Below are 13,162 nucleotides of genomic sequence, written 5' to 3'. Positions count from 1 at the left end.
GTCTTGAGAGGGAAGAACAGGCTCCTCAACTCAGTTTTAAATGGGCAGCACAAAGGAAATATATTTTCATATGCATACTGTATCTACCAAATTTTATCTCTACTTGCACCCTGTTAAGAAGTATCAGGATCTTTAGTATTTCAATGAAGTCCCCTCTTGTCCTTTTAAATTCTAACCAGTACAAGGCTAGCCTATCCAATCTTTTTGCATCTTGTCCATTCCAGGTATTAATTCTGTAAAACTTTTGAACATCATCCAATATTTAAATTGTTCCTTAACTAAGGAGACCATTACAGTCTATTGTTCTCCAGATATACTCTCACCACTGCTACACATTTGATGAAATGAATGGCTTTCTGTTATGCCTTGGGAAATATGTATTGTAAAAAATTCAGATCTAAGTAAAAAGAAAATATATACTCTAATGTATATCCCTGAGTCAGAAGCCTGGATAATTTTTAAACAAGTACTTTGGCCCTGTCTTTAGGGAAGAGTACACAAATAACTTTCCAGAAACATAAGGAACAAAGAGTCAAAGGACAATTTTGTTCAAAAATATTTAGTGCTAAATAAATTCATAGAAATTAAATATTTGATAAACTGCATCCCAAAAACCAAAGAGTTGGCTGTGAGAAAAGTGGGTTCAAGAACTCTGAGGTCATCCTCTACATAGCACCATCCAGAGACAGAGAAGCAGTTTCAGCGACAGGTTACTATCGATGCAATGCTCCTCAGACAGGATGAAGAGGTCAATACTCCCCAATGCCATTAGGCTTTATAATTCAACCGCCAGGACTTAAGAACTTTTTAAAAGCTATTATTAATGCTTTTTGAGATAGTGATTTAGATGTATATCATATTTTTTACTGAGTTAAGTATTGTATGTAATTAGTTTTGCTACAACAAGTGTATGGGACATTGGAAAAAAGTTGAATTTCCCCATGGGGATGAATAAAGTATCTATCTATCTATCTAATGTTACAGCTATATAAGACCTTGGTAGACCCCACTTGGAGTACTGTGTTCAGTTCTGGTCACCTCACTACAGGAAAGATGTGGATACTACAGAGAGAGCGCAGAGGAGCTTTACCTGGATTGGAGAGTGTGGCTTATGATAATAGGTTGAGTAAACTTGACTTTTTCTCCTTGGAGCGACAGAGGATGAGAGGTAACCTGATAGAGGTGTATAAGATGATGAGAGACACTGATTGTGTGGTTAACCAGAGGCTTTTTCCAAGGGCTGAAATGGCTAGCATGAGGGGGCATTATTAAGGTGCTTGGAAGTATTTTCAGAGGGGATGTCAGGGGTAAGTTTTTCACACAGAGAATGGTGGGTGCATCGAATACACTGCCATCGACAGTAGTGGAGGCAGATACAATGGGGTCTTTTAAGAGCCTCATAGATAGGTACATGGAGCTTAGAAAAATAGAGCGTTATATGTGGTAGAGAAATTCTAGGCAGTTTCTAGAGTAGGTTAGTCAGGATAACATTGTGGGCCGAAGGGTCTGTAATGTGCTGTAGATTTTTATGTTCTATGTTCATATCTCAGAAAGGATGCATTGTCATTGGAGGGAGTCCAGAGGCAGTTCACGAAGATGATTCTGGCAATGAAAGGGTTAACATGCGAGGAGCATTTGGTAACTTTGGGCCTGTACACACTGGAATTTAGAAGAATGCGTGGGGATCTCATTGAAACCTATTGAATGTTGAAAGGACTGGATAAGGTGGATGTGGAGAGGATGTTTCCTAGGATGGGGGTATCGAGAACTAAAGGGCACAAACTGAACCTGCCCTTGACAAAGGCATGCTGACTATCCCTAATCAGATCATGTCTCTCCAAATGCTCATAAATCCTGTCCCTCGGGATCTTCTCCAACATCTTCCCCACCACTGAAATAGGACTCGCTGATCTGTAATTTCCAGGGTTATCTCTACTCCCTTTCTTGGACAAGAGAACAACATTTGGAATCCTCCTATACCCTTGTACTTCTCTCGTCCCTATTGACAGAGTGGGAACGTGCTATTGAAAGGATCAGCCATGGCTGTATTGAAAAACAGAGCAGGTTCAAAAGACAAACTTCAGGAGTGCATTAACACCAGAGTATACTCTATTGTGCATTGACACAATTTCACACCAGATCTCATTAGCTTGGCCAAAGGTTAATAAATATCTCAAAAAGGGAGAAACAGTGGTTTAGGGGGAGAATTTCAGTACTTGCGTCCTAGGCAGCTGAAGATCTCGCTCTCAGTTAAATCTGGCATGATCAAGAAATGAGCAAAAATTTAGTTTTAAACTTGGAAGTGGGCCATGAAGGATTTGAAAACAAGAGTGAGCATTTTTAGATTCTGAAATTGACTGGGGTTAGCACCAGTTAATGCAACAAGCAGGGATTTTAAAAAATACTATTTTAAAAGCTCTAGTTATTTGTGCATGAATGTATAATTCTTGGAGGCTCCACGAAAAGCAAGAGGGTTGTAATCTCAGCAGGAAAAGACTAGCTCATTTAACTCATCAGAATATTATTAAACGTAACTGATCAAAGTGTAGTTATATTTAAAACAAATTTGTGTTCCTAATAGGTCTATGCCACAAATTACATTAAATACTTCCTCAAATTAATGCTGTTCTTGGTTTTTTGTGTTGTGAAAAACAAAAAAATGTTGCTGAGCAGGTTCCTATTTTTAAGTTTATTGGTGAGGAAATATTACATTTTTGTTCATGGCCAATTTTTGTTCATGTCCTCAGTGGAATAAGGTAAACTTGCAGATTCGCAGATGTGATGTTGCAGGTGTCACAGATTCATGGTGAAAGATTATAGCTGGGAGCTTGATGTTCAAGGGTACGCACTGTATTGAAAGGACGGGCAGAAAGGCAGAGGGGGCGGTGTTGCTCTGTTGGTAAAAAATAAAATCAAGTCATTAGAAGGAGGTGACATAGGGTTAGAAGGTATTGAATCATTGTGGATAGAGCTAAGGAACTGCAAGGGTAAAAAGAGGCTGCAGTTATATACAAAGCCCCAAACAGTATTAAGTATCTGGTCTACAAGTTCCAACAGGAGATTCAAAATGCATGCCAAAAGGGCAATGCTACAATAGTCATGGGGGCTTTGTCAAAGGCAGGTCGTGCCTTAAGAGCCTGATTGAATTTTTTGAGGATGTGACTAAACACATTGATGAAGGTAGAGCCGTAGATGTAGTGTATATGGATTTCAGCAAGGCATTTGACAAGGTACCCCATGCAAGGCTTATTGAGAAAGTAAGGAGGCATGGGATCCAAGGGGACATTGCTTTGTGGATCCTGAACTGGCTTGCCCACAGAAGGCAAAGAGTGGTTGTAGACGGGTCATATTCTGCATGGAGGACGGTGACCAGTGGTGTGCCTCAGGGACCTGTTCTGGGACCCTTACTCTTCGTGATATTTATAAATGACCTGGATGAGGAAGTGGAGGGATGGGTTAGTAAATCTGCTGATGACACAAAGGTTGGAGGTGTTGTGGATAGTGTGGAGGGCTGTCAGAAGTTACAGCAGGACATTGATAGGATGCAAAACTGGACTGAGAAGTGGCAGGTGGAGTTCAACCAGATAAGTGTGAAGTGGTTCATTTTGGTAGGTCAAATATGATGGCAGAATATAGTATTATTGGTAAGACTCTTGGCAGTGTGGAGGATCAGAGGGATCTTGGGGTCCGAGTCCATAGGACACTCAAAGCAGCTGTGCAGGTTAACTCTGTGGTTAAGAAGGCATACAGTGTATTGGCCTTCATCAATCGTGGAATTGAATTTAGGAGCCGAGAGGTAATATTGCAGCCATTTAGGACCCTGGTCAGACTCCACTTGGAGTACTGTGCTCAGTTCTGGTCACCTCACTACAAGAAGGATGTGGAAGCCATAGAAAGGGTGCAGAGAAGATTTACAAGGGTGTTGCCTGGATTGGAGAGCATGCCTTATGAGAATAGGTTGAGTGAACTTGGCCTTTTCTCCTTGGTGCGATGGAGGGTGAGAGGTGACCAGATAGAAGTGTATAAGATGATGAGAGGCATTGATCGTGTGGATAGTCAGAGGCTTTTTCACAGGTCTGAAATGGTTGCCACAAGAGGACACAGTTTTAAGGTGCTGGGGAGTAGGTACAGAGGGGATGTCGGGTAAGTTTTTTACTCAGAGAGTGGTGAGTGCGTGGAATGGGCTGCCGGCAACGGTGGTGGAGGCAGATATGATAGGGTCTTTTAAGAGACTTTTGGATAGGTACATGGAGCTTAGTAAAATAGAGGGCTTTGTGTAACCCTAGTAATTTCTAAGGTAGGGACATGTTCGGCACAACTTTGTGGGCCGAAGGGCCTATATTGTGCTGTAGGTTTTCTATGTTTCTAATATGCAGGTAATTGCTAAAATTTTGTTGGTGCTGGTTTATAGGAGGGGGAATTTAGAGAGACCATGAGCAGGTATGACAGCAGAGCAGCAATGGCTGGAATTTCTGGGAGGCACAGGATAGATAATCCCAAAGAGGAAGAAGTATTCTTAAGGCAGGATGACACAACTATGGCTGGTAGGTGAAATGAATGCCAACATAAAATCCAAAGAGAGGGCGTATAATAGAGCAAAAATTAGTGGGAGGTTAGAGGATTGGGAAGCTTTTAAAAACCAACAGAAGGCAATTAAAAAGTTATTAATACTTTTAATTATGGAATACTAACATAAGCTAATCAATAATATTATAGAGGAAACTAAAAGTATTTTCAGATACAGAAAGTGTAAAAGGGAGGTGGGGAAGTATAAGACCAGAGGACACAGCCTCAGAATAGAGGAGCATCCTTTTAGAATGGAGATGAGGAGGATTTCTTTAGCCAGACAGTGAAGAATCTGTGGAATTCTTTGCCACAGGCAGCTGTGGAGGCCAATTCTTTATGTATATTTAAAGGCAGAGGTTGATAGATTCTTGATTGGTCAGGGTATGAAGGGACACGGGGAGAAGGTAGGACATGGGGACTGAGAGGAAAATTGGATCAGCCATGAAGAAATGGCAGAGCAGACTCAATGGGCCAATTCTGCTCCTATATCTCCTGGTATTATTGTTTACAATTCCTTTTGTTGGCTGGAAGTTCCACTGGAGACAAGTTTCACATACTTGTAAATAGCTGCCACGAAACTCTTTGTCTGTCAAAGCCAGCCATGTCTCATCTTCATGAAAAATTGCTATACTAAATCATACTATACCTTCACAATTTCATTTAAAATCTTGTGGATCTCACAAAACATTCTGAAAATTCAGTCAGTTTATAGAAAGCTGATTATACACGAGGCATCAGTGGCAGCGGAAGGCAGGCAAAGCACCACCAGGCACGGTGAGATCTTTTATTAAAAGCCTTTATTAAAGGCTTCTATTAACAGTAAAATGGATACACATCCATGCTGTATGACTGCCCTGGACTGTGGGAGGAGCACTGACACAATTACCTTTATTCAGGGATCTGTGGAAGGAGCCACAGGAACAGTCAGCAGAGGGGTGTGTCCAGGCACGTCCAGACAGATTGGTTCTAATTGGTTTAACATATGCAAAAAATCTTAACAATGTCTACTCTACAATGGAGGAATTTTCCGACTAGGAAGGTCTGGGAACTCCCGCGGTAGCACAACATGAAGTCTGCAAGTCGGACAGGTTCTCTGTTCATTCAGCCATGGTTCAATGCACTATGTAGGGGAAAAAAATAGATTAACAATCAATTTGCTGTAATCAGTGCTTTAAGTCTATAACTAAAATTACTTGTATGAACATGGTCTAGGAATGAAAGGTGTTTTGCAATTTTAAATTACAGCCATAATTCATCGGTGAATTCTGTACTGTGCGCAGAAGAAATTACTTGATTAGTATGTTTCTTTTCTACAAGAATAGCACATTTTCTGGATAGAATCCGGACATGAAAAAGGAAATGCTTCAAATGTCACAATGTAAGGGACATAGTGAAATCCTGATCATTGAAATGATAAAAGGGAGGTGCAAAGTATTTGTGAACTGTTTAGAGGTGGGATTTCCAGACTCTAAGAATCTGAAAATCTCAAATGTGGAATGATCTTGTATACTCTATCTAAAGGGTTTAGGGTTAACAACACAGAGTTATACAAGAAGTCCACACATGATATCTGGAAGGCCATTGCAAGCACAAAGAGACAATTTCAGTCTGAGCTGAAATAATAGTTGGACAGCTCGACAGCTGTAACAGAGCTTGCATGTCGTAACTTCCTACGAGGTGCGTACGTGGCATTGACTCATCCTTCCCGGAGGACCTCAATACCTTTAATGCACACTTTGTCAGTTACCATAGTCTTTTTGTTCATTTGGTTCCCTGGCATGGATTAGAACAGTTTCAAAGTATCCTGTCATTCTGTGACGTACAGAACCTTTTTTTCCATATTACCCAACAGTAAAACAAGTACGATGGGTTAGGTCGATGGAGGAGTAGGTTTATATTAGCACAACATTGTGGGCTGAAGGGCCTGTGCTGTACTGTTTTATGTTCTATTAACTAGAATTTTATTTTGTATATTCAGCAACGCTGTTGGGAATGCAGTTTACTGCTATAAAGATTTATTCTACCACGAATACAGTCTTGTTCAGTGGTATTTTGCTTTGAATGTATTGCCTGAGTTTTCATTTGCTGTAGTTGGACAACAAAACGTGAATAAAAATAAGTTGCTTTACGGTACCTGTGAGTGGAACTTATGAGCACACGGTAAAATAAGCATGGATTCTGCAGTAAGTTCTTCATGACATATCACACAAGGATCTTCTTCACTCTAGAAAACACAAGGATTTTGCATTACAAAAAGCTCTCTATCCCCAATAATATGGACTTGCTAATTATAAGCTCTCTATCCCTAATAATTATACTTGGTAATAGCCTAGCAGTTCAGTATTAGAAATTAAAATTATAAGATGAGGTGCCATTCAATAGCACTATTTATATACAGAACAGTGAATATACAGGAAGCCAATATAATGGGATTATTGGACTGTACTTTACATTGGTTCCTTCAGTTTTTCGGTGTTTTGTTTTTGTGGTCGGTTGGCGGGTGAGTGATCTATTAATTTTTTTGTGTGTGGTGCTGCTGTTGCTGTTCTTTCCTGCGAGTGAATGGGTTGGGGGTTGTTATGTATGGAGGATTGTTGATTTTGTGGCTGCTTTTTGCTGTGGGCGAGGGGTCTGCCAGTTTTGTTTCTTTTTCATGCTGGTTGGGGGATAGTCGATGTCTTTTCTGTATTTAATGGCTGTCTCCAGTAGACAAATCTCAGAGTTGTATTATGCATGCATACTTTGATAATAATATGAACCTTGGTTTATTCAGTGAATTGCTAATGTAGAAATGCAGAGGAATGGCTTTAAGTTTGGTAGATATGAATGAAGCAATTTTTTGGGAGACTATAGGTGCCGGTGAAACTTGGTAGCATCTGTGGGAAGAAGTGTCCTATAGAAAGGTCTCAGCCTGAAATGTTGACTGTTACTCTTTTCCATTGATGCTGCCCGGCCTGCGGAGCTCCTCCAGTGTTGTGTTGTTTGCTCAAGCTTCCGGGGAATTGCGATTGTACTTGTGTCATTATGCACTATGGTCACATGCAACAGATGAACTTTCGTCACATTGCTCTTTCAGGTTGGGATTGAAAAAAATAAGAGCGGAAAACTTTTTCACAAGTTGGAGCTTTGTGCTGACAGCTTCCTTCTTGCCACTTGACAAAGGTTACAAACTTCAAAATACTTTTATACTCACGTGACAGTCTTCACTAATAAAGCTGTCATTCTGTTAGCTCCCTTTAGTTAGGTAGTGCATAATATCTAGCTGACAGATTTCCTCTCGTTCTCAGTAACTGCATCATCAGCTGATTCAATAGAATGGTTATAATCGCTGGTTTATTACTCCTCCACCACCTAAACTCTACAGAAGCAGGAGAGGGCTCAACAGCCAACTCAAAGCAGTCATAACTCATCGAAATAAAAACAGAAAAATGTTGGAAACTTTCAGCAGGTCAGACAACATTTGTGGCGAGAGACACAGTTATTATTTCAGTTCTGAAACATTAACTAACTCGCCCTCTTTCTGCAAATGCTGCTTGACTTGCTGATTGCTTCTAGCAGTTTCTGTTTTCACCACATTTCCACCACCAACTTTTCATTGCTTATAGGCTCAGTTCCTGTTTCCTGTCAGCTCCTTAAAAGACTTTACCCTTCCCCTGAAGGCCAAACTTCAATTTATGGCTGGTTTGGCAATAAGAATTCCAAAAATTCGCATCCAGGAACTTATCCCCCAGTTTGGTTTAAGTGGGTGTTTCCTTACTCTGAAATATCTCTCCCGTGATATGACATAGCCTATCAGTAATCATCCTGTCAAACTTCCTCCAAAATCTTACATTTCAAAACAGTAATTTCCCTTTTCTTAAATAAATTCCAGTGACCTGTTTCACTTCTCCTCAAACAGCCCCATCATCCAGAAGGCAAATAATATTCACTGAAATCTCACCAATTTCTGTGTTCCAGGCATGCTCTTACAATTCTATGTTCACTTGTACTAATTTTTACATTCTGTTCTCTTTGCAGTAAAGGCCAAAATTCCACTTGCCTTTCTAATTACTTACTAGATACAGAAATATTTTATCTGCCCAAATGGAAGATGAGGAACACCATCTTTGCTGAGTGTCTAACGATTGGGGAAACCAAATTCCCATGTCATTTCAGAGTGGGAGATAACTCAGTCTGAATGGGAACTGTTGCACCGTTGGGTTTTGGTGAGGGTCAAGTGCCCTTTTGAAAGCGTGGACTTAATAAAAACAAATCAGATAGCACATTCACTGCAAAGGTGTTTATTGTGTGCGAGACGAGGAAATCTTTTAGGAAAGTGCAAAAAAAAGTGAACTAGCAAAATATGACTTAAGAGAAAAGACAGATATAGAGCATTAGACCTTGAAGACTACTACCGCTCCAAAACATCAGTCTGAAGTAATACACCTTACCACACTCAATCGCTCTCTCTTCACTTTAAGGAGAAATCTGCTCCCTCTAGGAGAAAAAGGATCATCCCTTCTGACTGTGTTGTAAATGTGGACACGTCCTTCACAATCACAAATGTCCACAAATACATTCATCACAATGAGATTGCACAATAAGATCAATCAACAACGAACCATTTTCCAGGAGCCAGCACTCTTCCCCATTCCCCGAAATGAGCTCTTCAACTGAGCACGTGCATCCAATGAGCACAACGTCAGCAGTGCCAGACAGAGATCATGAGAATTATGGGGCTACTGGGGGTGGGGAGGAAGAAATGACTTGTGGCAACACTGTATGGTCTCTTATGAATGGGTTAGTCATCCTTTACACTGATGGTGTGTTTGATCAAGTTGGTACGTCGAGGTTGTAGTTTAAACAAGGTGAGATGGTGGGATCGTCAGGAACATCTAAGCCTCCTCCCTCTCCTTCCATTCCTTCAAGAGGTTAACATGGTTGACCTGGGACATTTAGCCCTTCTTTGGATGGGACACTTCGTACGACATAGGACCTACCTTCCTCAAAACCTCAAGGATCATGTCATTTGGCCAGCTGCTCGTTGCTGGGGATGGGTAAAAGAACCCGGCAGTCAAACCCTGCCTTGGTCTGAGCTCTGTTAACACAGGACATGAAAGCTTCACAGTGCTACCAGGTTCAGTTTTCTGCAAAAAGTTGGACAACACAGGCAAATCCCACCCAACAAACAAACAATAACCTTTGGCAATTTGCTGCCACACACAAAAGAAAGACCTGATCATCAATGCCAAGGGTAAGATCTGCGAGCTTAACATCCCCAGACACACAGTACATTTGCACACATTTAGAATAGTTAACATTGGCAGGGAAAACTCTCTCAATTACACTCCCAGTGAAGAGTTTGCCCATTTACTTCCACAGGAAGTTCATTTTTCCTCATATATTCTCCCTTCCCCTTAAGAGTGTTCACAAGCCTGCAGCTCTGTTTCTTCCCCCTCTCGAGGAACATAACAATGGTTTGACAGACACAAACACCAGAAAGTCTGCAGATGTTGGAAATCCAAAGCAACAAACACAAAATACTGGAGGAACTCAGGCCAGGCGGCGTCTATGGACGTTTTGAGCTGAGACCCTTCATCATGAAAGGAAAAAAAATTAGTCAGATAAAAGTGGGGGGAGGGGAGGAAGTAGTACAAGATGGTAGGTGAAACCGGGAGAGGGGGAGGGATGAAGTAAAGATCTGGGAAGTTGATGGGTGAAAATGATAAAGGGCTAGACTAGGGGGAATCTGATAGGAGAGGGTGGAAGATCATGGAAGAAAGGGAAGGGGAGGAGCACCAATGGGAGATGATGAACAGGTAAGGAGATGAGGATGGGGGGGGAAAACAGGAATGGTGGAGTGGGGTGTGGGGTGGCAATTACCAGAAGTTTGAGAAATCGATGTTCATGCCTTCAGGTTGGAGGCTACCTCCAAGTTGTCTAAAAGTTGTTGCTCCTCCAACCCAAGGGTGGCCTCATTGTGGCAGTAGAGGAGGCCATGGATTGACATCTCGGAATGGGAAGTGGAATTGAAATGGGTGGCTACATGGAGATCCTGCTTTTTCTGGCAGATGGAGCATAGGTGCTTAGCGAAGTGGTCTCCTAGTCCACGTCAGGTCTCACTGATGTAGAGGAGGCCGCACTGGAAGCACCAGATACAGCAGATGCCCCAAAAGACTCACAGGTGATGTGTCGTCTTACCTGGAAGGACTGTTTTGGGGCCCTGAATAGTGTTGAGGGAGGAGGTGTAGGGGTAGGTGTGGCTCTTGTTCTGCTTGCAAGGGTAAGTACCAGTGGGTAAATACCAGGGAGATCAGTGGGGAAGGATGAATGGACAAGAGAGTCGCATCAGGAGCAATCCCTGCAGAAAGGGGAGGGGAGGGAAAGATGTGCCTGGTGGTGGGATCCTGTTGGAGAAGTGGCTGAACTTAATGGAGAATGATGTGCTAGATACGGAGGCTCGAGGCTGATAGATGAGGACAAGAGAAACCCTCTCCCTGGTGTGGTGGCAGGAGGAAGGGGTGAAGGCAGACGTGTATGAAATGGAAGAGATGTGGGTGAAGACAATTTAGGTGGTTGGGTGCTTAAGGAGACAAGAAGAATCTTTGTGGCCCGGCTGTTGACAGAAGCAGCAAATTAAAGGCTTGGTCTTCCCACTGTTTTTCTCCTGTTTAGACCCAGGTGTAACTTTCGTAGGCCCCGAGTAGCTTTACTCACAGCAGCTGTACTCTGCTCCGGTGGCTGGACTGAAACTGGCCAGACCACCCCTCGCCAGGCATTCAGGTACTGCTGAGCCAGGTGGGCTGCAGCTAAACCATTCACAGGTTCATGATCCTTTACTATATACAGACATCTCCTGGCAGGACATGCAGCAGCTACTCTAGCACGATGACCTCTCCGACATCATCCTCGGTCCTGGGCTCTGACTTCACCACCGGCTATATTGTCTCTTCAGGCGGTGGTAAGGTGTCCTTCAGTGACTCCCTCAGTGGTGTTGGCCAGGCTTGGAACTTCAACCGGTAGCTTTACGGAGAGACGTCAGGCTTGGCAAGGAGAGCTTCCTCCAGCTGAGGATACTGGTTGGATGCCTACTCATCCATCGCAGAGTAGGCCTCCTGCATTACACCCCCTTCACCTGCCTGAAGGGAGTACCTGGGAGCTGGTAGGGGCAGCCTTGGGCTGGAACTTCCTGCAGATCTTGAGAGAACGCTGGGTGTCCCCCATAGCAGGAGCTTTACCAATTCTCCTCCCCTCCTCTGATTGGGGTGGCGTCATTAGATGGGTTTTCAGCTCCCACAACTCCTCAATCAGCTATTCCTGCTGGTCAATCAGGAACCTATCCAAGAGCGGACCCGCTGGGATGGTAAGGGACTCCTGGGCCTTCAGCTAAGCACCTGAGGCTGCATGCCCCTCTCTTTCCGACTCTGCAGGATCCCATCGCTCATCATCAGGTCCTTCATGCTTGGCTGAAAAAGGAACTGTCGTCTGTGAGCACAAACCAGTCTTTTTTTTTTAAAAACACCCTCATTTTCTTGTGGTTTACCATCCCACCACTGCATCAGCTACCATGCCGTTGGGTTTTGGTGAGGACTTTAAAAAAAAATCAGATGACAGGCCACAATAGCACATCCAATGCAATGGTGTTTATTGTGTGCAAGAGGCGGAAATCTTTTAGGACAGTACAACAAAAAAATGGCATAAGAGAAAGTACAGATATAGAGCATCAAACCTTTAGGACTTCAGCTGCAAAACATCAGTCTGAAGTAATGCTCATCTCTCTCTCTCACACACACAAGAAAATTAAGGAATCTCCTTACTCTAGGAAAAAGGGGATAGACCATTCTATGGAATGCAGGGATGTGGGACTGGAACAATTACACAAAACCAAAATACAGGAATTCCCATCCTCCTTCACGATCACAAATGTCCACAGACACATTTGTCACAATAAGCGGACAATTGCATTGCGCAATGAAATCGATCAGACAGCCATTTTCCAGGAGCCAGCACCATTCCCCATCCCCCAACATGCAAACTCTTCCACTAAGCACGAGCATAGCGTCAGCACTGCTAGAGCTCGTGCGAATTACCGGGCTACTGGCGGAAGGGAAGAGGATGAAATTACCGTGGCAGACCTGCCCTATCACAGGAACTTGCATCCATATATAGTCTCTGATGCATCAAATTCACCTTAAGCTTTGTAATTTGTAAAACAGTTCATGGAGGTGATCCATAGGTACAGATTAGAATTTATACTTACAACCTGTGGGTTTCCTTCATCCATTACTTCAATAAAACTTTTGGAATTCTTATTGCCTAAACTGGCATTGGTGGGATTTTCAACAGAGATCTTTTTTTATGTGGAATGGCAAGGAGAATTGTAAAAACTTTATTTAAAGAAAGGTTATATTTTGGGGGTGGGGGTGATAATTAACTTTATAAACATAGTATTTAGCAGATTACCAAGGCTGCAGCTCCTTCCCAGGGCTTAAATCCCTGCTGTCTAGATGAATGCCAGACAGATGTCTGAGGGGGGTTATTCTGACTTCTGTTACTCCTCTGAAATGCAGAAAGACAAAGGATAAAGATAAATGTTAACTCTTTAAATAAATAAAAT

General features: G+C 42.5%; 2 protein-coding genes across 5 annotated transcripts in view; one reads left to right on the top strand and one right to left on the bottom strand.

Moving 5' to 3' along the window:
* LOC140727663 (SH2 domain-containing protein 1B-like) overlaps positions 1–13,162 on the top strand; it is a 225,657-nt gene that overhangs the window by 31,477 nt on the left and 181,018 nt on the right. The gene's annotated exons all lie outside the window — the stretch shown is intronic.
* LOC140727662 (E3 ubiquitin-protein ligase DZIP3-like) overlaps positions 5,337–13,162 on the bottom strand; it is a 94,551-nt gene continuing 86,725 nt past the window's right edge. For both annotated transcript variants that reach the window (XM_073045298.1, XM_073045299.1), the window contains 3 exons: positions 13,009–13,104; positions 6,701–6,790; positions 5,337–5,686 (listed from right to left, as the gene is read on the bottom strand). In XM_073045298.1, the coding sequence (XP_072901399.1) occupies positions 5,576–5,686; positions 6,701–6,790; positions 13,009–13,104 (297 nt within the window). In that variant the 3' untranslated portion in view covers positions 5,337–5,575. The remainder of the gene's footprint in view (positions 5,687–6,700; positions 6,791–13,008; positions 13,105–13,162) is intronic.

The sequence above is a fragment of the Hemitrygon akajei genome, chromosome 5, assembly GCF_048418815.1.
Source record: "Hemitrygon akajei chromosome 5, sHemAka1.3, whole genome shotgun sequence".
Classification (NCBI taxonomy): domain Eukaryota; kingdom Metazoa; phylum Chordata; class Chondrichthyes; order Myliobatiformes; family Dasyatidae; genus Hemitrygon; species Hemitrygon akajei.
Note: the sequence above shows the minus strand (reverse complement) of the source record. Positions and strands in the feature narration are given on the sequence as shown.